Source organism: Lissotriton vulgaris, chromosome 1_2 (assembly GCF_964263255.1).
Source record: "Lissotriton vulgaris chromosome 1_2, aLisVul1.2, whole genome shotgun sequence".
Lineage (NCBI taxonomy): Eukaryota > Metazoa > Chordata > Amphibia > Caudata > Salamandridae > Lissotriton > Lissotriton vulgaris.
This window is the reverse complement of record NC_141686.1, coordinates 299,239,688-299,263,617: the sequence shown is the minus strand read 5'-3', so window position 1 is coordinate 299,263,617 and position 23,930 is coordinate 299,239,688. Positions and strand designations below refer to the sequence as shown.

Below are 23,930 nucleotides of genomic sequence, written 5' to 3'. Positions count from 1 at the left end.
CGCGGATTAAATCTGAGGATCTTAATTGGGAAATATACGCATTTTAAACAAGGTAGCGTTTGTGGATTTAACATTTCCATTAGATTGTGTAGCCCATGACAGGCTGTGGATCATTATGAATGACCTTGGGTAGATCCACCCATTGTAAACTTCCTTAGAAAAATGTACTCCGTGAGCAGGGCAAAGGTAGTGTACGGGCTCAAGGGAGAGTGTGCACAGTCATTCAGCACATAGCATGAAGTCAGGCAGGGTTGTGTACTCCCCCATCTTTCCTGTTCAATTTGAACATAAAAAGTTTGGGAAATGTTCTGGGAAATAACTGCAGCAACCTTCCTCAAATTGAACAATCCCCACCCTCCTCTATGCTGACTATGCTGTACTCATGGCCCGTACGTACCCCTTGAGGCTTGCAGCACCTACTTACTGAATTGGTTGTGTAGACTCAAGACCTGGGATGACAAGTCAACATAAGTAAACCCTTCATCATGAAGTGTGGGAAAAGATATATGAAGTGGCGTGACATTCTGATCAATAGCACTAAGATATGTTTTAGCCCAATCTTTCCCTACCTGGGCATTTCATTTGACATGGAGGGTACCTGGATACATGCAATTAATTCCAGGAAGCTTCTGCTTCTTAAAACCATTATGGACCTGTTCGATCTTGCTAGGAATCTGGGCAAGCAGCCCAAAAATTAATTACTGGCTACCTACAAAGCATAGTGTAGGAATACTGCTATATAGGGGGTGGGAGTGTGTGAACATGTTAATTACCAATTGCTACAAACAGCTGGAAAGGCCCTTTTAAGGAATGTTCTTGCTCTACCCACATGCTGCCCCAACGTTGCCTGCCATTCTAAACTGGAGGAACCTTTGCTAGCAGACTTAATCAAGACCCAGTCAGCTTTGCTCTGACATAAGATCTGGACATCTGAGTCAACTGGATTAAGCCATGAAATTATCATAAACCGTCTTAAATCCCTAAATGCTCTTATAATTCTGTGGTTCAAGTCTGGTAAATCTTTCAAGCAGATCTCTGGCGGACAGAATATTATGATCAGCCAGATTCACTGACATGTGCCAATAGGAAGGAATTAAAGATGGAGTGTCTGTCCCGGCTTGAGGAACAAAGACTGCCCATAGATTGACTGAAGCCCAGTGTCCTCAAGAATTAATTGATTCTGGATAAATATATCCACCCTTATCTTAAATTAGTACAAAATGCTGGTCACAGATTCGTCTTAACTCATTTTAGGATGGATATATTTAATCACTTGACCAGTTTTCCTATTATAAAGGATTTGTCACAAGCTTTAGCTAGAAGTCCCTGTGATAATTCATCAAACCAAAGCACTCTGCATACTGTTTTTCTGTAAATGTTATGTTGATCTGAGAAAACTATTATTTAAGTTACTGTTGAGGCCTTTAAACTTTGTACAATGCTGACTAGCTTTCTTGCACCTGGGCATAACTCAGTGATCAGTACCACGTGAGCTCCCAAATGTAGGCCAACAACATATGAACCAATAAGAACCAAGTCCTGTGCACATTCTTATAGAGTAATAGGTCCTGCTGTTAGAACCCAACAATAGAGACAATGTTCATTTGAATGAATGAAGGTCAAACTCCAGGTTTTGCATGTAGAAAAGATTTATAAGTCAATCTTGATCAGTAAATTTGACAATAGCCAGTCGAAACGTGTTTCCTCAAACCGTGTAGAAGATGTGACTCATCAGGGCTGTGTTTTCCTATTGCAATGGTGATCGCAGTGGCGGTGTAGTCATCAGAACCAGCTGGGAGTACGGTGGAAACGGTGTAGAGATAACCGTACCCTGCTCAACGTGTAAAAATACACAATGGGTACGTCCCAAAGTCAGAGGCAGGGATCTGTAATCTAATCGGAGGACCGCACGGATCAGTGCGGGGAGTATCCAGTCGAGGCTCCAGGTTGCGGAACCTATGAACCAACTTCCTCCTGAATAAATGGCTCAGAGAATCCAACGAACATTACCTTGCGTTGTGGCTGCATGTTCCAATGGATGAAGAAGAGCGTTAAAAGTATAGACAGAGACCCTAGAGATCAGTGGCGTAAAAAAACTTGGGGGCTCCCCTGCAAAGTACATGGAGGGGGTCACCTCCGACCACACTCAGGAGCTCTCAGCCTGGAGCTCGGGCTGAAGGGGCCATTGTTAGGACACTGTCAGATATCCTGCAGATCCTGGTGATAACAGATCCCTCACTGGCCTACAGAACTTGTGATGACTCTACCACATCAGAATTAGGAAAGCTGGACATTTATTTTTGACACCAACTCATTTTTATTCAAGTCATCTTCAGTAGCAGAATGCTTGGGCATGCTTTCCTCTCTCTTTCACACTGACCAAAGAAGTAAGCTGACAAAACCCTTCATCCTGTCAAGGCTGACTTGCCATATAATACGTCTAGGCTGGTCTCAATGAACCTCTTTGCCGTGGCTCCATGGACCTCAGAACCAGGCAGAGGGAACATGTCTTAGCTTAAGTAAGTAGAACCGCATTCTAACCCATGGCACTGGATTCCATTAGATGCTAGGATTCAGTTCTAGGTCTTGTGCATCTTCCACAAAAGAACTGAAATAACTGGAAGAAAATTATTCTTGAAAGGTCTACATTCAATTTCCAAAAGACACATGGTCTTCTCAAAGGATAAGAACTTCCTTTAGACCATCAAATGAACCTTAAGCACTGGGGTTGATAAAAAAAACATATGCAAGAAAGACACTTCTGCTGCACTGCAAAGGCAAGTGAGCACCTCCTAATGGATGAAAATTGTAAGGCAGAATTATCACGTTAAACGCAGTGTGGAAGTACTCCCTTGGCCACAACATTATTGCTGCATATTGTTTGGAGATTCATTGCGCCCAGAGCCACATCCAAGCCAGGCCTCTCCCGTGAGAAAATGATCACATATAACCAAAACAATAATGAGGGACGATAAATATCAAAATACATAGGAAATGCTTTAACTGCAGAATCTTCTCTTTATGATTTAAAGATCACCAAGGGAAGCGTTTGTCTTTTCCTTAGCTTTGAATTTATCAGGGCCCAATAACTATTAGTGGAGGTGATGTTATGCAGTAATTCTAATGAGATTATCCATTGCTATCATAACATCCTATTCTGATGTCAAGGTTAGTGATGATGGTTTGTTTAGTATATCCAGAAGTGATGAGTAAGGAAGAAAACGAATGAACTCTTGACAACAATAAGTGGCAAACTGATTGAAACCTCCCGCTACAGCTACGCTCCTCTAAGGACTTTTGTACTCTGATAATCTGCAGCTAAAACCACTGCTTTCTATTGCTGTCTATGTGGTTACGGAGGTATATAAGCTGAGAAGTCTGTAAGCTAAAGCAGATCCTTTGGAGAGTGCTCAGCTATCCCTGCTGCAACAGAGCTCATTACAGAATACTAAAGATCCCACAAGAAAAAATCCTTTTTCATTTGAATATCATTTTAATTCAGTTTAGACAGTTGGTGACCTGTACGGGGATGAACATCGGCCTCGCCAGTCGCTTTTCAGCACTGCTGTGAAGTGCGCATCTCAACAACGGAACTCGTTTCCTGAAAGTCAGCATCTCTAGGGATCAGCTGTGAGATCCTAACACAAAGTGAGTGAACCCTGCTTCATCCCAAAGAGCTATTGAGAGGTCAGTCATTGGGTAAGGGTGGCAGGCCCAATAAAGGAGAAAGAGAGACACTGCTAAAGGGAACAAAGGGGATGTCCCAGAGGAAGCTGGTTCTTTCTCTTCTCAGGATATTGGGTCCACCACAGTAAGAAATGTGAAGTTCACAGGGTTTGTTCGAATTTTTGGAGTGCCTAAAGATAACTTTCAATAATAGGTCAGGCATTTAGTAAATATAATCAGATAGACCAAAGTCCGCTTTCACCACTGAAGGGTCTCAAGCCCATGAAATAATGACAAAGGTTTCTATATCTACAGATTTATTTTGGAATCAGTGGCATGAGTATAATAAGGATAATATTTATTTGCAATTTCCCTTGGAAGGAAATTTTGATTTGGCAGAATTACAGTATTTGAGACATTGTATAATAAAAAGAGATAGGAAAAAGAAGATTAGATTAGCCTAGTTTGATGAATGAATGAGAGATGTATGCCTGGCAATTAAAGTGCACAAAACAGTTGAAAGGAATAGGACATAATAGAATGAAACATGAGTTACAGGAATTTAAGCTTGCAGAAGAGTCAGGAATACTAGCGTGAGGATGCCTTAGCAGAGAGTAAAGCTTTCGTGGCACTGCCGTAGCTCCACAAATAAAAGGGTAAGTGGGTGAAGTTATTGAAAGGATTTTAGAAAAGAAACCAACTCCCTATACACCAAGTACAGTAAGTGTTCAAAGGACAGCTGGACGTAACATATCAGAGAAGAGAGTATATCTCTTTTTTGTTCAAAATTGCGATCAGATTATCAAAGAGCTATTGAAACGTTTGAAAGTGGCAATTTAACTGAAATAGACCATATTGCAGATAGGAAACTGATGAATAAAATTGTTTATGACAGCAGTCTACAACTGTGGGAATCATCTCAATTGAGGTCTATGGCACAGGACCATATCTCACTGAAACAACTTTCTGAGGATGATGGCTGGCCCGCAGAGGTAGAAACACTGAGGGCCAGAGGTACGACCCACAAATTTGCGACTCGAAATTTAAGTCGCATTTGCAACTCGCAATTGTTGACTAGCAAATTAGGATGTATATCAGTGTCTCAGTCACTGTTAGCGATTCCTAATGGGGTCACAAATTGCATGCTTCATGAATATTAATGAGACTGCCGCAATTTGTGACCCATTAGGAATGTCTAGCACTCACAGGGATGGTGGCCTGCTGGGGTCAGCAGACCACCATGTCTGAGACTGCTTTTTAAATGAAGCAGTCTCTTTTTTTTATGCAGCCGTTTCAGTTTGCTTTCACTCAAGATTTTCTTAATTTAAGACTCCCACTTCCCACTCCCAATTTAAGTCTCCCACTCCTGAGGTGGATAGCCGGGAGTTGTATTCCTGAGCATTTTTTAGAAATTTTAAACCTTTGAGTGTGCTAATAAATTGTGTATTTTACTTGATATAGCCAAACCTCAGTCCATGTTGGCATTGTCCTTGGAGCCTGCTGATCACGAGCAGCGCCTCCCTCGCCTCGCCAAAACGCCCTCTGGCCGCCGCCATTGACGGCGTGCAACGAGGCCACGCCCCCTCTCCGCAACGAGGCCACGCCCCCTCTCTGGCCACGCCCCCCGCCGAGCTTAAAAGCGCTGAATGCGAGCGCATTTGTAAGTCTCCCACTCCTGAGGCGGATAGCCGGGAGTTGTATTCCTGAGCATTTTTTAGAAATTTTAAACCTTTGAGTGTGCTAATAAATTGTGTATTTTACTTGATATAGCCAAACCTCAGTCCATGTTGGCATTGTCCTTGGAGCCTGCTGATCACGAGCAGCGCCTCCCTCGCCTCGCCAAAACGCCCTCTGGCCGCCGCCATTGACGGCGTGCAACGAGGCCACGCCCCCTCTCCGCAACGAGGCCACGCCCCCTCTCTGGCCACGCCCCCCGCCGAGCTTAAAAGCGCTGAATGCGAGCGCATTTGTAAGTCTCCCACTCCTGAGGCGGATAGCCGGGAGTTGTATTCCTGAGCATTTTTTAGAAATTTTAAACCTTTGAGTGTGCTAATAAATTGTGTATTTTACTTGATATAGCCAAACCTCAGTCCATGTTGGCATTGTCCTTGGAGCCTGCTGATCACGAGCAGCGCCTCCCTCGCCTCGCCAAAACGCCCTCTGGCCGCCGCCATTGACGGCGTGCAACGAGGCCACGCCCCCTCTCTGGCCACGCCCCCCCGCCTCCCCACACTATAAAATGTGCCATTGGAGGAAGCGCAGCGGACGAGCGCAGCGGGAGCGCCGTTTGCGCGCCGAAGGCGCGCCTAAGGCAAGCCCGTCTGCGCCCGTCCGCGACCGGCCTGCGACCAGCGCCTGCCATGCTGCCCGCGCCCACGCACACAAACAAAGGATAGTCTGGCCCAGTGCGGAGCTCCGGGCTCTGAATGCTGATACTATCTGTCAGGCGCCTGAACTCAATCTGGCGACTCTGGTTTTCCCTCCCCATTGCCCACGCTGCCATAAGTCTCTAGGCACCGTCTCTTCTCTAACAACCTCACTTCCCAAAAAAGCTAGCAAGCCTTCTCGTAACACCTCCTCCACCCAACTTAGGATTGGATTACTTAACTGCAGATCTCTTCCCAAGCATGCTAATGATCTATGCCTGCTCATAACGGACTCACACTGGGACGCTTTATGCCTCACAGAGACATGGCTCAATGAAGACAACATGGCATCCATTTCGCTAGCAATTCCGCCAGGCTTTAAAATGAGCTTTTCCAATAGAAAGGAGGGCCGAAGAGGAGGTGGAGTGGCTTTCATTTACAACGAGAAATACACTCTGCTGTCCTCCACTTCCACCACACTCCCAAGCATTGAGGGGCTACGCTTTTGCCTCCAAATTACCCCCCAACTGTCTCTTACTGGCCTAGTTATTTATAGACCCCCGGACTGTCCGACATCAGCCCTGAGTGAGCTTATGGACTTTATAGTCCTAAACTCTCTAGACCACTCTCACTTTATCGTAGCCGGCGATTTTAATCTCCACGCCGACAATCCTGACTGCCCACAGGCTTCCCATCTTATCTCTACCCTGCAATCGGCCAATCTGATTCAAGCTATTGCAGGCCCCACGCATCGGGCAGGGCATATGCTCGATCTTTTCTTTTCTAACATACTTAACACAACAGCCTCCTCTCCGCTACCACTGCTCTGGACGGACCACTACTTAACTACCATGGCCATCTCAATCCCTCCCCAATCTCAGAGCACTGGAAAACGATCCTATGTGCGGAGAAAATGGGACAATCTAACAGCGGACAAACTGTGTCCAGCACTTCGCGCAACCCCTATACCCCTTACCACGGATGCAAACTCCGATGCTGCCTCTCTGAACGTGTGGATAAGCAAAACAGTGGACTCTATAGCGCCGGCCAGTACTGCCACATCACGCAGAGAATCTCCCTCTGCACCGTGGTTCACCCCTGAACTCAAGGCCGAAAAAAGTAAATGTAAAAAACTGGAACGCCTTTGGCGAGCTAACTATTGTGACTCAGCCAAATCCAGCTATAAAAAAGCCCTTCATGCTCTACACTTATCCATTAAAAAAGCCAAGAAAAACTTCTTCGAGGCCTCCATCCTACAGGCGGAACAATCAAGCAAAGAAGTATTCAAGATTGTTCAATCCTTTTTCAAGCCCAAAGCTATCGAGACGGATATCATCCCGTCGGTAAATCTCTGCGAATCCATTTCAGACTTTTTTGATACCAAAATTTTAAAAGTCTATGACACTTTCACGGACCCTGAGCCGACATTAATGGATGAGCTGAGAGTCTCCGAGTGCCCCATTACCCCTTTAAATCAATTTCAGCCGATTACCCTCTCTGAGGCAGTAAAAGAAATACAAAAATGTAAATCGGGAGGCCCGGATGATCCCTGCCCACCTAAACTGTGGAAACTAATGTCGGAAGCAATTGCAGCTCCCCTCCTACACATATGGAACACGTCCATTGCTACAGGCACGTTTCCGGACTGTTGGAAACAGGCCACACTTCTCCCGCTGAAAAAAAAACCCCAAGGTGCACCGGATGATCTGAACAATCTCCGACCCATCTCTCTCCTTGCAGCCCCCGGCAAAATGCTTGAAAAAATAATTCAGCGGCAGCTTAATAAATTTATTGAAGACAGCGGCGCCCTACATGAAACTCAGTCGGGCTTTAGAGCCGGCTTCAGCACCGAGACGGCCCTTATTGAGGTTGCCGAGTCTATCAGGTGGTCCTTAGATTCAGGGGCATCAGCAATGCTGGTGCTCCTGGATCTATCAGCTGCTTTTGATACTGTAGATCACAGCAGATTGCTGACCCGACTTAAGGACATAGGTATTGGAGACAAAGCTCTCAACTGGCTACTCTCCTACCTCACTAATCGCTCCCAGAAAGTGGCCTTGGGCCCCTTCTCTTCTGGACCAAAAAATCTCTGGTGTGGCGTCCCACAGGGGTCGGCACTCAGCCCCCTGCTGTTCAATGTCTATTTGGCCCCGCTTTTCACCTTGATTGCCAAATGGGGGGTCAAGGCAATATCCTACGCGGACGACACGCAATTAGTCTTCCCATACACCGACACGTCCGAAGCAGCATTTAGCAAAATCAGGGGCTGTCTGATAGACGTGGCCAAATGGATGAATGCCAACAAACTCAAAATGAACGCGAGCAAAACGGAGGTGTTATTCTTTGGAAACCCCAAACATCCCCCTCCGGATCTGTGGTGGCCAACGGAAATGGGCCCTGCCCCATCTCCCAGCTCCCATGCTAAAAATCTAGGAGTAAAATGGGATGAGAATTTGTCTTTCTTGCCGCATATACAACAGCTCACCGCGGGCTGCCTGCATAAACTCAAAAATTTGCGGAAATTTCTGCCTCTGCTACCAGTCGAGTGCCGGAAAACGGTTGTTCACGCAACAATCACTTCCCGACTCGATTACTCTAATGGCCTCTATCTTGGTCTACCTAAATATGCGGTGCAACGCCTACAAATCGTGCAGAATGCGGCTGCGAGATTAATAAAACGGATCCCTTTTAGGCAGCACATCTCTCCGCATCTGCACGAGCTGCATTGGCTACCAGTGGCAGGCAGAATTAAGTTCAAAGTGTTGACCCTGGCTTTTAGAGCACTAAAAGGCACGTGTCCAAATTATCTGAAACTCCGACTCCCCCGCTACCACCAAAAACGTGAGCTGCGCTCCAACTCCCTACTCAAGCTAACTGTACCGCGCGTAAGGAAAGCTAGACTTGGAGGCAGGTCCTTTTCGGCCGGCACGGCGAAACTTTGGAATACCCTGCCTCCTGCCATCCAATCCGCCACGTCAGAAGCAAGCTTTAGGAAACTTCTAAAAACCTGGCTTTTTATGCAATAATTCTGCCCCCCCTCCTGACTACTTACTCTTGCTGTGGGACTCGCTAGCGCCGGGACACCTCCCCAGAGGTAGCTGTTCGCGCTCAATAAGTTTCTGTATTATTATTATTATTATTAAGAGAGGATCCTGAAATGTGGGATACAAGTGAAGACCAAGTTTTGAAACTGGATCTCACTGAAAAGATGTAGATACTACGCCCCTCATTTATGGGGATTTGGCATGAGGCAGCGCAGAAAGTCATCTTGCCGCACTGCCATACGCCAAAGTGAAAGGGCAGGATTGCACCATATTTATCCAATACAGTGCATTCCTGTCCTCTACCCCTGCGCTGGCACTGTTTTGGCAGTCAAGTGCCAACAAGGCACCCGTGCACCATGGTGCAAGGGTGCCTGTGTTGTCTGCAGGATTGGTTTTGCACAGGAAGGGTTACCTTCCTGCACCAAGACAATCCTGAGAGGCGTTTTTCTCCTTCTTTGTATGCTGCAGAATGCAGGACACATAGAAAGAGGAAAAAACGAGGAGGAGTGGAGATATTTCTCCTTGTTACGCCTCACCTCGGGAAATAGAAGACTTCAACGCATCCCCAGGTTTATAAGTCCTTGTAAATCATCGATTTGCGCTGCGTGGCCTTCCTCAAGATTTATGAGGCCAATCAAAGCCATGCCTGGTGGCTTGGCATGGCTTCATAAATCTAACTCTGAGCCTTGTGTCCCACATGTACCACTTTGCGTGGTGGAAACGTGACGCAAGGCTCTCATAAATATGCCTGTACGCTTTCAATTATTGCTCTCTCTCATCTTTGACCAAGGGTGAAGGCAGACAATAGATTATAGTGGCTGAAAATGGAACCTTAAAGAAAGGAAGATAGATTATTATTAATTATTATTAATGAGTTTTATGTCGCGCGTGGTTACCCTTGGGCATCCCAGCGCTCATCCAGAGAGACACACCATAGCAGGAAACAAAAGCGTTAGGCAGGGAACAAATAAGTCTTTAAAAGTTTGCGAAAACGTAAGGTGCCCGTTTCTGAGCGCAGGTCCAGCGGGAGGGAATTCCACAATGTTGCCACATTTATGGAAAATCTTCTACCACCGGTCCTAGCCTTCCTTACTCTCGCGACTTGCAACAGATGTTGGTGATCGGAACGAAGGGAACGGGGGGCCTTGTAGGATTGCACCATGCCCCGTAGGATAGGTGGCCCTTTCCCCTGCAGAATTTTGTGGGCCATACAAAGTGCTTTGAACTTCACCCTCTCTCTAATAAGGAGCCAGTGAAGCGCCTTCAGCGCGGGGCGAGCTGATTGCCGCCTGGGAAGGTCCGTCAAGAGCCTGGCAGCAGCATTTTGTACTTGCTGCAGTTTGTTTAAAGTTGATTCCGGAGCCCCCAGAAACAGAGCATTGCTGTAATCCAGCCGTGAAATGATGAGCCCCTGAATTAGTAACCTCCTGGAGGCTATCAGGAGGAGGGGTAGGATCTTCCGGGCTGACCGGAGCAGGCCGAAGCACACGCCTGTGGTCTTTTTAGCGTGTGACTTAAAAGACAGGTCCTGCTCCAGCCACACCCCCAAGCTCTTAATCTCCTGTTTGGGGGTAGGTGGCGCTCCCAGACAACTAGGCCAGCTACTGGGGGATAAGGAGGGAGGGGAGTTACCCAGCATCATCAGTTCAGTTTTTGAACCGTTAAGTTTAAGTGCTGAGTTGCACATCCAAGTAAAGATCTTGGCTAAACATGTGTGCAGCCGGTCGGGTTGGTTCGCTAACTGGGGAAGCCCTACCACCAACTGAGTATCATCAGCGTAGCTGATAATCTTGATACCCAGTGGCAGCACCACACTCTCCAGTGGGGCCATATAAATGTTGAACAATGTGGGGCTCAACGATGAGCCCTGTGGCACACCACACTGGAGAGGGACCGATGTTGACTTCTCGTGGCCTTCCCAGACCTCAAACGTCCTGTCTTCCAAAAAGGACGCGAGCCATTTCAGGGCCATCCCGGAGACCCCCACCCCCGACAGCCGTTGGAGTAACACCTGGTGGTCTACGGTGTCAAATGCCGCACTGAGGTCCAGGAGGATCACTGCCACCGATCCCCCTGAATCCAAAATGCTCCTGGCATTCTCCACGACTGCCAGCAGGGCAGTGTCCGTCCCCTGACCAGGGCGAAAACCCGTTGGAGTCACCCAAAAGGGAGCTGGATTCCAAAAAACCCGATAGGCGACTGTTCACAAGTTTCTCCGCCACCTTGCTAAGGCCGGGGAGCAGGGAGATAGGCCTAAAGTTAGCAAGGTCGGCAGGGTCCAGGCTAGGCTTCTTCAAGAGAGCCTTAACTACCGCTCCCTTCCAACTGGGGGGCACCACTCCTTGAGTGAAGGATAGATTCATAAGGTCCGTCACTGGGCCGCAGATGGTAGATGCTACCTGCTTCAGATATTTCATCGGTACAGGGTCTCTTGGGGACCCACTCTTCACGGTCGCCATGACCCTGAGAGCATTTTTCCACAGTGACTGGACCGAAGAAGTCCAGCTCCGCTGTCCGCACCCCGGGCTGAGACCCTGGGTTACCAACAGAGAGTGTCTCCTGGACTGGCCGAGGTAGGGATGCCAAGATGTTTTCTATTTTGGTTTTGAAGAAAGAGGCAAGTTCTGAGCATTTCTCACGTGGGTTATCGTGAATGACCGGAGGTTCGGGAGTTTTCAAGAGTTCTCTGATGACCTTAAACGATTCTTTCGAGGAGTTGGAAGAGAGACCTATTCTCTCCTTGAAAAACTCAGATTTAGCTACCCGGATGGTGGATTTATAGTTACTAAGAGCCGCCCGATATTCACTCCGGCTCACTTCGCCCCAGTCCTTCCTCCAGGTCCGTTCCAACCTCTTGCAGCCCTTCCTCAGTGTTCTCAGCTCTGGCGTGTACCAAAGAGCTGATCCCACTCTCCTACCCCTAGTAAGAAGTCTTTTCTTAGGGAGGATGGCATCGAGCGACTTGGTCATCCAGGTGTTTAAATTCTCGTCAGCTACTAACGGGTCAGGCCCGGAAGAGGGCCGGGAAGCCTCCAAGTGTACCGCCCAGGTGTCCACTGGGAGCCTAGACCAGGCTCTTTCCACCATATATACCCTAGGTGTTGATGCCACTGGAACGTCAAACTGCCACTGGGCCGGAACCATGAAATGGTCTGTCCAGGGCAAGGCCAGCGCGGCCAGTACTTTAAAGCGATCCGAGTTTGAGAAAATAGGATCGAGCAGGTGTCCCTTCCCGTGCGTTGCACCCGAATTGACCAGGTTAATCTCAAATGCTTTCAGATCACACTGCAGATCTACTCCCAGGGAATTAAAGGGGTCATCAAAATGGATGTTAAAATCCCCCAATGCCACAAAGTTGTCAGTGGAGGAGGCAAGAAGCGCGACCGCTTCTAGAAAGGAATTGAGGAAATTACCCATAGTCCCAGGTGGACGGTAAATAAGGAGGCCAGTCAAAGACGCGGTGGGCGACAAGCGTAGGGAGAACTGGCAGCTCTCACAGTCGCTCATCCCTCCATCCTGAGCCTTACAGATTAACGTATCCCTGTAAAGGATGGCAATTCCTCCTCCCCGCCCCACTGGTCTGTGTAGATGAAATATAAGGAAACCGTGTGGAAGTGCTCTGACCATATCCGGGCCGGAGCAGGAAGAGATCCAGGTCTCTGTTAAAAATAGCATATCCAGCTAATGGTCAAGAATAAGGGAATTGATTTCTGTCGCGAGACTGGGTAGGGACCGGCAATTCAACAGGGCAATTGATAACACGGAGTTGTCTGAGGCCGTATCCTGATTAGTATTACAGGCCCCGCAAGGCAGGAACGGTTGTCCTCCCTCGTGAACAAACCTACATGTGGTGGATTTCAAAGACCGCCAAGCCATGAGTTCCTCCCTCATATACCAGATGCGAGTTGGAGATGGATCCCTTGGTCGGGCAGGGGGACCAGCCCTGGGCCCGTCTGGGCCTGGACGGGCACACACGGGCTGAACTCTGGCGTCAATCCGGCGTCCCCGCTGCGCGTGGCCGCTGCGCGTCAGCATGGCTGCCTATATGCTCGCCTAGCGAGTAGAAAGAGGACTTCAGCACGCGATGAGCCCCACTCACCCAATATGGCCGCCACGAGTCAGGGGCAGAGGACCCGCAAAGAGCGGTGAAATACCACAATTATGGTGCGAGTGTGATGGCAGAGGTGGAGGTATGCGAGGCCAGGCTTCTAAAAACCGGGGATAAGTGTCCAAAACAAGATTTAAAGTAAAGACAAAAACGGGTATTTAAAAACAAGGAGCTGCCAAAAACAAGCGCTGCAGGTATGGCGCTAACGCTGGAATAGGGCGCGCTGCAGGATTTGCCTGCCTATATGCTCGCCTAGCGAGTAGAAAGAGGACTTCAGCACGCGATGAGCCCCACTCACCCAATATGGCCGCCACGAGTCAGGGGCAGAGGACCCGCAAAGAGCGGTGAAATACCACAATTATGGTGCGAGTGTGATGGCAGAGGTGGAGGTATGCGAGGCCAGGCTTCTAAAAACCGGGGATAAGTGTCCAAAACAAGATTTAAAGTAAAGACAAAAACGGGTATTTAAAAACAAGGGCCTGCCAAAAACAAGCGCTGCAGGTATGGCGCTAGATCACTAGAGAACGAGGTTTTAGAGCTCCCCAGAAAGGTTCTAAAACTCCTATTTGATATAAGTTCCAAGAAAAAGAACAGACTAGTCCAAATAATCGCAGATAGTACAAGGAAAGAAGGACATAATACATGCTTATTATGGACAATTAAGAAAAGGTATTAACGCTCATACTAGAGTGGACATAGATGAACCAGGTTCCATCTCCAGCCTTGTGAATGCTTTTGTACAGGGTTTCATACCCCTGATTAAGAAACATTTACAGCTGTCATTCCCTGTTGGGCAGTGGACTTTCTAGACAACATATTAGCTAATGCCAAATATTATTCGGACGTTTGATAACAACTGGGAGACCAACAGGAAACATATTGAAATGATACTATAACTAAATTGATAGTCACAGCAGTTTAATACCAACAGAAGCGAATAGGGGCAGAGAGGAGAAGGAGGCTACAGGGGATGGGGTCAGGGCAGAAGGGAACCCCCTCAATCAGATCAGGGATGTTGCATTTGTGGCAATAATGATCACTGGAAGAATAAGTGGGCCTAGTAACTCTAATAATTTCCAACCCAGGATGAACTCCTCAATGCAACGTCAACCCAATTCCACCCATGCATCCCATCCAGGGTCTCCGTTGGGTCCAATAAACAGATCCTATTTTGATCAGCGACAGCCGCAAATCCTTCACCAGGTGATAGATAAAGATACCCATGATGATGATGATGATTACTCTGAAGCACGGGGTTCAAATGTTGCCATTATAAGCCCTATCAGTCAACCTGAGCCGTTCACCATTGGTCCAATTATCCAATTATGGACAAATATTCTTTTTTTACATTTATACATGAGTACAGAACAAAAGAAAACAAATATTGTTTAGAGGTTTCTGACAAAAGGAATTTTATTTATTGGTTTTGATCTATTGAAAAAGATGAATGTTCTTATAAAATGTAAACTAGGAGGAATTTTCTTTGAATGAAATGATGAATATCCATTTATATCTCAAATGTTTGTACATCAAACTGAAGTAAAATCTGATATTCTGGATAGTTCACCTGACGGAATAATGTTACAGTCAATGTTTGGGCTTTAATTATATCTGATGTGGAGAGAATATTGAATGTTGAGTCCATTCATGTAGTTTTAAAGACAAATGTCCTGCCTTGAGTTCCACCGTATCATGTTTCGTGAGAGGGAGAGATGGGATTGCAGGAGAGCACTAGTCAAGGAAGGAGTCCTGATAGAAACAAAGGGCCTGATTCACAGAATGAATTTAAGGCTCAATCCTAAACTTACTACTATTTTGATATTCACAGAATGAACTTACTACTTTTGGCATTCACAGAATGAACTTACTACTTTTGGTATTCACAGAAGTTAGGATTTTGTCTTAAGTTTGTCTTAAGAGAAATTTAAGACAGACTTAAGACAGATTTAAGTTAGGATTTTGTCTTAAGTCTGTCTGAAGTCTGTCTGAAGTCTGTCTGAAGTCTGTCTAAGTCTGTCTAAAGTCTGTCTGAAGTCTGTCTTAAGTCTGTCTGAAGTCTGTCTGAAGTCTGTCTGAAGTCTGTCTTAAGTCTGTCTGAAGTCTGTCTTAAGTCTGTCTTAAGACAAACTTAAGACAAAATTCTAACTTCTGTGAATACCAAAAGTAGTACGTGCATTCTGTGAATACCAAAATAGTAGTAAATTTAGGGTTGAGTCTTAAGTTCATTCTGTGAATCGGGCCCAAAGGGCGGTGCATGGAATTCACCGATTTCGCCGGTGTGCAAATGAAGTAAGGACCCCTTAAAACCTGATGAATGGCGTTTGGTTCAAGACGTCTGTGAGATTCAAAAGATAGTTCAACCCAGATTTCCTGTGGTGCGAAACCCCACTACCATTCTTACCACCATACCCCATCAAACACTTATTTTTCAGTCATATACCTGAAAAATGTGTTCTTCTCCATTCCCATACATCCCTATAGCCAATATTTATGTTGGACACAAACTCTCCAATGGTATACAGAATCTCCACACATATACTCACAGATATTAAAGGCGTGATCATCATAATTTGGAGCCTGGGTGGCAGTGAACCAATATGTAGACGACCTCCTTATAACAGCTGACACAGAAGAAGAGTTAGCAAGGGCCACTAACCTTCTTACAATTTTGGCACCTCGCGGTCACAAAGCATCCCCAAAGACATTACAGTTCTGTGGACAGCAGGTGTCCTGTTTAGGCCACCTGAGTTCTAAAGGGGAGAGGAGAATATCACCTGTAGGTATTTGTGCAAAAATGCAACAACCTGTCTCCACCACAGAACATGGAGTGTGCTCATTCCAAGGAAGGGCGGAGTACTGCAGACATTGGATGGGCGGGAAGCACCATGTGCCAAAAGGAACTGGAAGAATAACATCTGTGTGAAAAGTTCGGGAAAATGTACCCCACCGCAATACAAAATAAATAAATAAATTCTAGGTAATGCCTAAAAAATGTTAAATATCGCAAGATGCTACTTAAAAAACGTTTCTCTAATGCAGCAGGATAAAAACAAAAACCTCTACTATTCAGGGATTGTTGCACCACTGTAAAAAAACATGAACTAAGAGCTAATTAGCAATGCACTTAATTATAGGACTCAGCAGCAGGTTGTTGCCTCAAAATGATGGTATCAATTGCATTTTTAGTGAGCTTTACTCAAATCTAACCCTATTTTCTTTGTTTTAATTTGTAAAGTAAGAAATAAAAGAATCTAGCTACCTTTGTGTTCAAAAAAGCAAATGTTTAGCTTTACTGGCATTACTAAAATGTTCTCAAAGAGATTTTGTTTAGAATTAATTTGGAAATAAATACTCTTTTTTAAAATAATTGTACTTGGACTTGCACCTAGGCGGAGATACTCCAATGTTATTGATATGAACCAATATCTCTTGATGGATAAAGAGTATAGCTAAGGAGAGGTTTGTGTTTCATGCTCATATTTCGTGTGTCCCATTTCTGCACTGTCACACACTCCCTGCTGTCACCTGCTGGCTTAGACGTAAAGACACCTTCAGAGAGTCATTTCAATTTTTTTTTTCTCAAACAGAGAAAAGCCTAAGAAAATGAGATGCAAGTCTGCATAGCAACCCAGCAGTGCCAACCCAAAACATCCCTGACAGCACTTCTATCTTTTCATGGATTTTGAAATTCAAAACCAGCTGTGCATCTGTTGTAATTAAGATATGGACCACAGAGTGGGATATGTATTTATTAAGGTAGAAAGGCTCACGGGGACACAGCTGGGGCAGGGGTAGTGACAAGTACAAGGTACGGGGACAATGACGTGGACGCCGGTGTGACGTCATACAAATACTGTTCCTGACATTCCAGAATGGAATGTGAGTCATAACTTAACATGGACGACGCACTGGAAACGGCAGTACGGTCGCCGATAATGACCAACATTATAAAGTCACAACTGCATCAAAGACATACCAGGTTTTTCTCCACAGGTTCATCTTTCATCCAGGTCTTCAGGTTGTTGATGGCGAATTTGATTTCATTGTTTAATAAAGCGACCTCCCCCGCTACCGCCTCGAATTTCGGCTACGAGGGCACAACGCAGGACAAGAGGGGAAAAAAAGACAGAATTAGTGGCTGTGGGATCAGGGGATGGGGCTAAAATGAGACAACTGAAAGAGAAGCAGGAATAAGGGTGAAGTTGAGAGGTGAAGCAGTGCAGCCAAATGATGAGGCGACAAGAAAAAAGGCGAGGGGGTTATTGTAAGTGAAGAAGTGATAGATTAAAAGAATTATTCTGTAAATTGACAGGTTGGAGTAAGGGAGGCACGGATGAGAAGCAAGACAAGGAAGCAAGTCAAGGGATAAGCTTTGGAGCAATACCAATGAAAAAGAAAGAAAGAGTGTGAGTGGAGGGTGGAGAGTATGGGAGTGCGGACGGTGGGAAGAAGGGGAAAGAACTAGAGAGAGCAAAGGAAGAAAAGTGAACGCGTGAGATGCAGTGTAGGTGAAGTGTAAATAAGGAAAACGGGGCGGAGATGGGAGCTTCCAGGCACTAAGCCAGGCAGGTAATTGTCATTCCTCTAAAGCCCTCTGAAAAGAAGCCTTTTCTGAAGGCAGGTTCCAGTTTTGTCCCCCACAGTTGCTTTGGCAGAGCATTCCAGAGTCTAGGGACCCTTGCAGAGAAGGATCTTCTGCCTAATCTGACTTTGCGGACCCTAAAAATGCATAGAAATGCTGATTAGCAGATCTAAGTGCCCTGGATGGAGTGTAAACTTTAACTCGCTCCTAGAGATCGGACCTTCTTTTATGAAGAGCCTTAAATGTAAACACTACGGGCCAAATTTAGATCTTGGCGGACGGGTTACTCCATCACAACTGCGATGGATATTCTGTCCACTGAAATATAAATCCAGTAGAATATAATGGAGTTCATATTTCGGCGGATGGGATATCCGTCTCCCTTGATCTGAATCAGGTCCTAAAGCTTTATATTTAACCAGGAGCCAGTGAAGCGAGCTCAGGCCATTCTGAATTGATTGCCTTTTAGGGATGTTCAGGATAAGAGGTTCAGCTTCCTTTTGCAGCATTTCAAGTCTTTCAAGCAGTTCATCCGATGCCCCCAAATACAGCACATCAGCATAGCGCAATCTGACCGCAACGGGGGCGTGAGTAATATATTTGCATGTGTCTACTGGCAAGTATTTGATCGTCTTTTTGACAGCATTCAGCAGGGAAAAACAGGTGAATGAAGCTAAGAAGACCCCATGGACTCTATTCGACAGGAATGATTTCAGCCAACTGTAGGCAAAATCTACAATTCCTGCCCCTTTTTATCTATTAAGAGGGATCTCATGGAACACGGTATCAAACGCAGCTGGGAGGTCAAACAGGATGATCCCTGTATTTTTCTCTAGTTGAGATTGAGTTTGATAAGTTCAGTGACTTCCAGCAGTGCAACTTCTGTGCAGAATTCATCACAAAAGTCTGATTCAGCGGGATGGAGAATTCCGTTATCTTCAACAAATTTGGTAAGCTGACTATTAACCCATTTTTATTATAATGTTACGTTCGAGCGCTGGTAGTAGTTAGATGGGTCTATAGTTGCCCAGCCAGCGTGGAACTGCATTTGTGTTTTTAAGTAGAGGCAGTAGTAAGCATCATGAGAGAACGGTGGAAAGCAGAGCTGAGAAGAAGAGGACAATAAGGAGAGGCAGAGATCTGACACAAAGAGGGAGAAGAGGAGGAATGGAGAGAAGAGGCAGGGAAGATACAAAGTTAGCACGAGTCACAGTGAGTGACAATATATAATAGAGGGAGAGTGTAGAGATGGAGAGAAGGAGGGGGAGGAAGGATGAATACAGACAAAGCCAGGGGGAGAAATGAGCTAATTATGTCTAACTGAATAAGAGAATGAAAGCAAAGCAAGATTGGCTTTTAAAAAGGTGAGATGGGAGGGAGATTTACAAGTGAAAGGGCAGACAAGGAGGGAGAAAGTGATGGGGTGGAGGAAGACATGTGTAAAAAGAGTGACAGAAAAAAGACAATAAAGGCAGAAACAAGGAAGAGACTCAAACAATAAAGCTGGGTAGCAGGAGGGTGCAGCAAGATGGAGAAAAATACCACATGAGAGAAGAGACTTTTAAGTCATAGCAAGAAAACAGAGGGAAAATGTTTATTGTCTGATGCTACCACATTTGATCATATCAATTTCCAGTTACAGGATACATGGTACTTGATACCAATGTTTTTATATTTGAGAGAAGATCCTGCACTAAAATATTCCCAAAGCATATCTCACTGGTGTCTCATCCTTGACCTCCCCAGAAGGACCCACATTACATCCCACCTCAAGAAACTACAGATCCTGAAGTGATGCCAGTTCAAGATGCTGACCCAAGCCGACTAAGCACTGCAAATTGAAGACCATCTTTAAACAACAAACGCATAACCTTCCACCCACCAACATAACATCTACGATCTGCCTCCCTCTTCATCGAAGACACCCCCCAAGATCCACTGAGCCAACAGCAGGTAACACTCCTCCTCACACCTGGCGGTCAAAGCTTGGAATGACCTTCCCCTTGCATCTCAGACCGCCCCATCACTCCAGAAATTCAGGAACGGATTCAAGATCTGACGGTACAAAAGACCAAATCACCACGCAGCAGTTAGCAACTACAGCTCAAGTTCTTTACACCCGGCGCCCTTCTGCCCTAACTGGAGTTAGCGAACACCATTTTCCATGATATTCCGCTGCCGTCTATCCCTAAATTCATATCCCTGAAATTAGATCTGCCCCTTACCATAGATGAGATAGACTCTGCTATAACGGAGTTGCAGTCTGTGAAAATGGAAGGCCCTGATGGCTGCAATATTGAGTATTATAAGCAATTCTGATACATCTTAACCCTTTATTTGCGAAATGTTTACACTGCTGAGATACTGCAGGGATCTTTTTCACTGGAACTGGCCTTCTCGGGGATCAATATTCATCCTACCGCCCCATCTCACTCGTCAATGCTGACATTAAGATTTGTGCCAAGACCATGGCGGCTCACACGTCCTGTGCTCTTCCCTATCTCGTTCACCTGGAGCAATGCGGGTTCCTGCCGGGTCGGAGCACTCGCCACTGCATTCATAGAGTACAGGCAGCTCATTCTCAGATGCGGACTTAGCATTCTGGACCTACTTTTCATAATTTTCTCTAATGCCTACGACACGGTCTCCTGGGACTTTTCTGGATGCAGGCCTCCTGCTGGCTGGTCTGGGAGCTGCATTTGGCCAGATGGTCTGTCTTTTTTACAGCGATCCAACTGCCCAAGTTCGAGTGAACGATGTTTTATCTGCACCCTTTCCTATCCAGCGGGGTACTCGTCAGGGTTGCCCGCTCGCTACCTTATTGTTTGCCCTTGAGATAGAGCCTCTGGCATGTTTCATATGTTGCGACGCCCGGGAGAGGGGGTGGAGGTGGAGAGATGGATTTGAGGACCGCATAGCGTTATATGTGGACGACATTCACCTGTTGATTGCAGATCCCCGAACCTCCCGACCCCGGTGCCTGGAGATCCTATATCCTTGGTATATATAGCGATGTGTTGGGCCTCAAAATTAATGCACGCAAATCTAACTTTGTGGAAGTAAGGTTAGATGCTGGGGAGCGGTACTGGTGCCCGGATGTCCCTACCTGAAGAAATTCCTTTAACACCTTGCGTGCTGCCCCGATTTCCCTCCGGTGCTGGACATTCCATAACTGGGTGTGGTCGTGACGGAACCATTCCGTCATCAGCACAGCTCAACCGTGACTGATGACGGAATGGTTCCGTCACAAGCATCGAAGGGGTTAAATACCTGGGGATTTATGTGTCGCACCTCCCTGACTTGGCGTGGATTATCAACTTCCAGGGCCTTGCTCAGGCTCTTGATTTGAACTTTTTTTATTGCGGGGGGAGTTTTACATATAGCAAACCTGATACAAAGGTACTAGAGCGCTTTACATGAGCACCAGTTTTGTTACAGATGGACACCTTTCTTTTGTTAGGCATGGGGGGACTAAGGGCCCGATGTAGGTAGGGCTTTACCGATCGGTATCGGCCGAAAATACCGATTTTTGGCCCTTACCGATCGGTAAACAGCCATCGGGATGTAGGGAACCAAAAACAGAACGAATCGGATAGAAAACCGATTCGGAATGTGTACCGAATGTGAAAGAATCCGATACGTACATACCGAAAATCGGATATGTAACGAATCGGAAAAACACCGATTCGGTTACAAAGACCGAATCGGTCCATGTACCGAATCGTTAGTGACACCGAATCGGAAAATCACCGATTCGGTCCTACTACCGATTCGTTAGTGACACCGATTCGGAAAATCACCGATTCGGTCCTACTACCGATTCGTTAGTGACACCGATTCGGAAAATCACCGATTCGGTCCTACTACCGATTCGTTAGTGACACCGATTCGGAAAATCACCGATTCGGTCCATGTACCGAATCGGAAAAAATACCGATTCGGACATGATCCGAATCGGAAAACATGCCGATTCGTATGAATCTCCGATCGGGAAATTCCCCGATTCCGACAGTTGGGGAGATGTAGGGAGGCACAGAAACACCGAAATCGGCTCAAAATCGGTAGAATTCACTCGGTATTTACCATGGATTGCAATCAGGTGGTAACCAACTCCAACCCATATAAACAGTCCCAAAATGCATTGCAACTTGCAGGATGGCAGCTTTCTATGTCATTGCGAGGCGGCTACGGCTACAGCAGGAAGGACAGAGGGAATGGCTAAGAAATGAACAGGTCTACAGACAGAGGATAACCCTGTTCATGCTCACTGAGGCTGAGATCCTACAGAGATACAGGCTGGACTCTGACACCATACTTGAGCTCATCAGGGACCTTAAGCCATACTTGGACCACCACACCCCAAGGGCACACGCCATCCCTGCGCACGTCCAGGTGCTATGCAGCCTACACCTGGTAGCGTCTGGCAGCTATCAAAGTGGAGTAGCAGCAGCAGGAGGGGTGAGCCAGAGCAGCCTGTCAAGGTTCTTCCACATATTCCTTGACGCCATGATAGACAGGATGGACCAATACATCTCATTCCCTGCAACCCACGCAGAACTGCTACAAACCAAAGCGGACTTCTACCAGATGGCACACTTTCCCCAAGTCATCGGTTGCATAGATGGCACGCATATTCCGATTTGCCCACCAGCGGACACCGAATACATATACCGCAATCGGAAATCTACACACACCATCAACGTGCAGGTGATCTGCAATGCCAAGTGCACCATCACAGACCTGGTAGCAAAATTTCCAGGAAGTACCCATGACTCATATATATTCCAACAGAGCGGCATATATGCACGGCTGATGGCTGGCGATTTTGGAGAAGGATACCTCCTAGGTGAGCCACATCATCAGACCCCCATAACACATAGTATGTAGGTGTAATACATGTATGCATGTGTCTAATGTGACCCCTTTCTCTTCCAGGCGACAGTGCATATGCCCTCCGCTCATTCATACTCACCCCCTACCTCAACCCCTCCACACCCAGCCAAAGGAGGTATAACCGGGCCCACATACGCACCAGGAATGTTGTTGAACGGACCTTTGGCATCTGGAAAAGTAGATTCAGATGCCTGCACAAGAGTGGAGGTGCAAGGCAGTATACCCCCATCACCTGCTGCAAGATCATAGCTGTATGTGCAATGTTACACAACCTTGCGGTCAAGAAGGGCACTGAGGTGGAGTTGTCTGACTACGAGGACTATGACGACGACGAAGCTGTGCCACTGACACAGCCAGCTGGGGTGTGTACGCCATGTGATGGCAGATACAGACGTGAGGAGATCACTGAGAACTATTTCTGACTGAGTACAGATGCAAAGACAGCTAAATGTTGCTTGGAAAAAAAAAGTTTTAATAATGATGCACCACAGTTACAGCACTGATGTGCATCAAATAATGGAGATTGTTAACTCAAATAAAGTCCAGGGTTCTGGTTTGCTCATCCCCCCTTGCCAGCCTATTTTTTGGCCCGCTTTCCAGACCCACTGGGGTGTCCCTCGGCCCCCTCCGAATGGCCAGCAGCATCAGCGGATCGCCTGGTGCTCCTCCTTGGCTCTGAAGCAGCGCTGGCCGGGCTGCTGCGGCTGCTGCTGTCTCCAGCATCACCCAGGTCCAGGGCAGGATTGGAGGCGGCGTTTGATATTAACATGGCCTCCATGGCCGTGGTGATCCTGGCCATCCCCCTAGTCAGCTCAGCTGTATGCTGACTGAGCGCCGATTCCTGATTTGAGCTGCGATGGCACAGCTGTGCGGTCGCCGCTGCAAGGCGGGCCATGGCCCGGTTGAGCACCCGGGCATCCCTCCTGCGCGCAACCTCATGCTCCTCCTGCCTGGCAGAGGAGTGGGTGATGGCAGTGGTCAGCCTGCCCAACCCTGCTGCCACCTCCTTGTTGCTGTCCACAACAGCCTGGAAACCCTTCACCAACTCCCCCATCTGCAGGTTGTGCTGCAGGAGCTGGCGTTGGCAGGCCATGGTGGATTTGGCCTGTTGGCGCTGGATTTTTACCATCTGGCCCTCCAGGCCCAGGAACACACTGCCCTCCCGTGCTGGTGCAGCAGTGGTGGTGGTGGTGGCACGGCGTCTGGCACTGCTGCCTCCGGCCTGCTGAGTGGGCTGGGGTGCCACTGGTGGTGGTGTGGTGCTGGCCGGT

At 46.9% G+C, this 23,930-nt stretch overlaps 1 protein-coding gene across 1 annotated transcript in view; it reads right to left on the bottom strand.

Annotated features, from left to right (window-relative positions):
* LOC147736545 (aldehyde dehydrogenase family 3 member B1-like) overlaps positions 1-23,930 on the bottom strand; it is a 197,903-nt gene that overhangs the window by 67,947 nt on the left and 106,026 nt on the right. Inside the window, exon 4 of the mRNA XM_086953293.1 lies at positions 17,161-17,271. Within this exon, the coding sequence (XP_086809419.1) occupies positions 17,161-17,271 (111 nt within the window). The remainder of the gene's footprint in view (positions 1-17,160; positions 17,272-23,930) is intronic.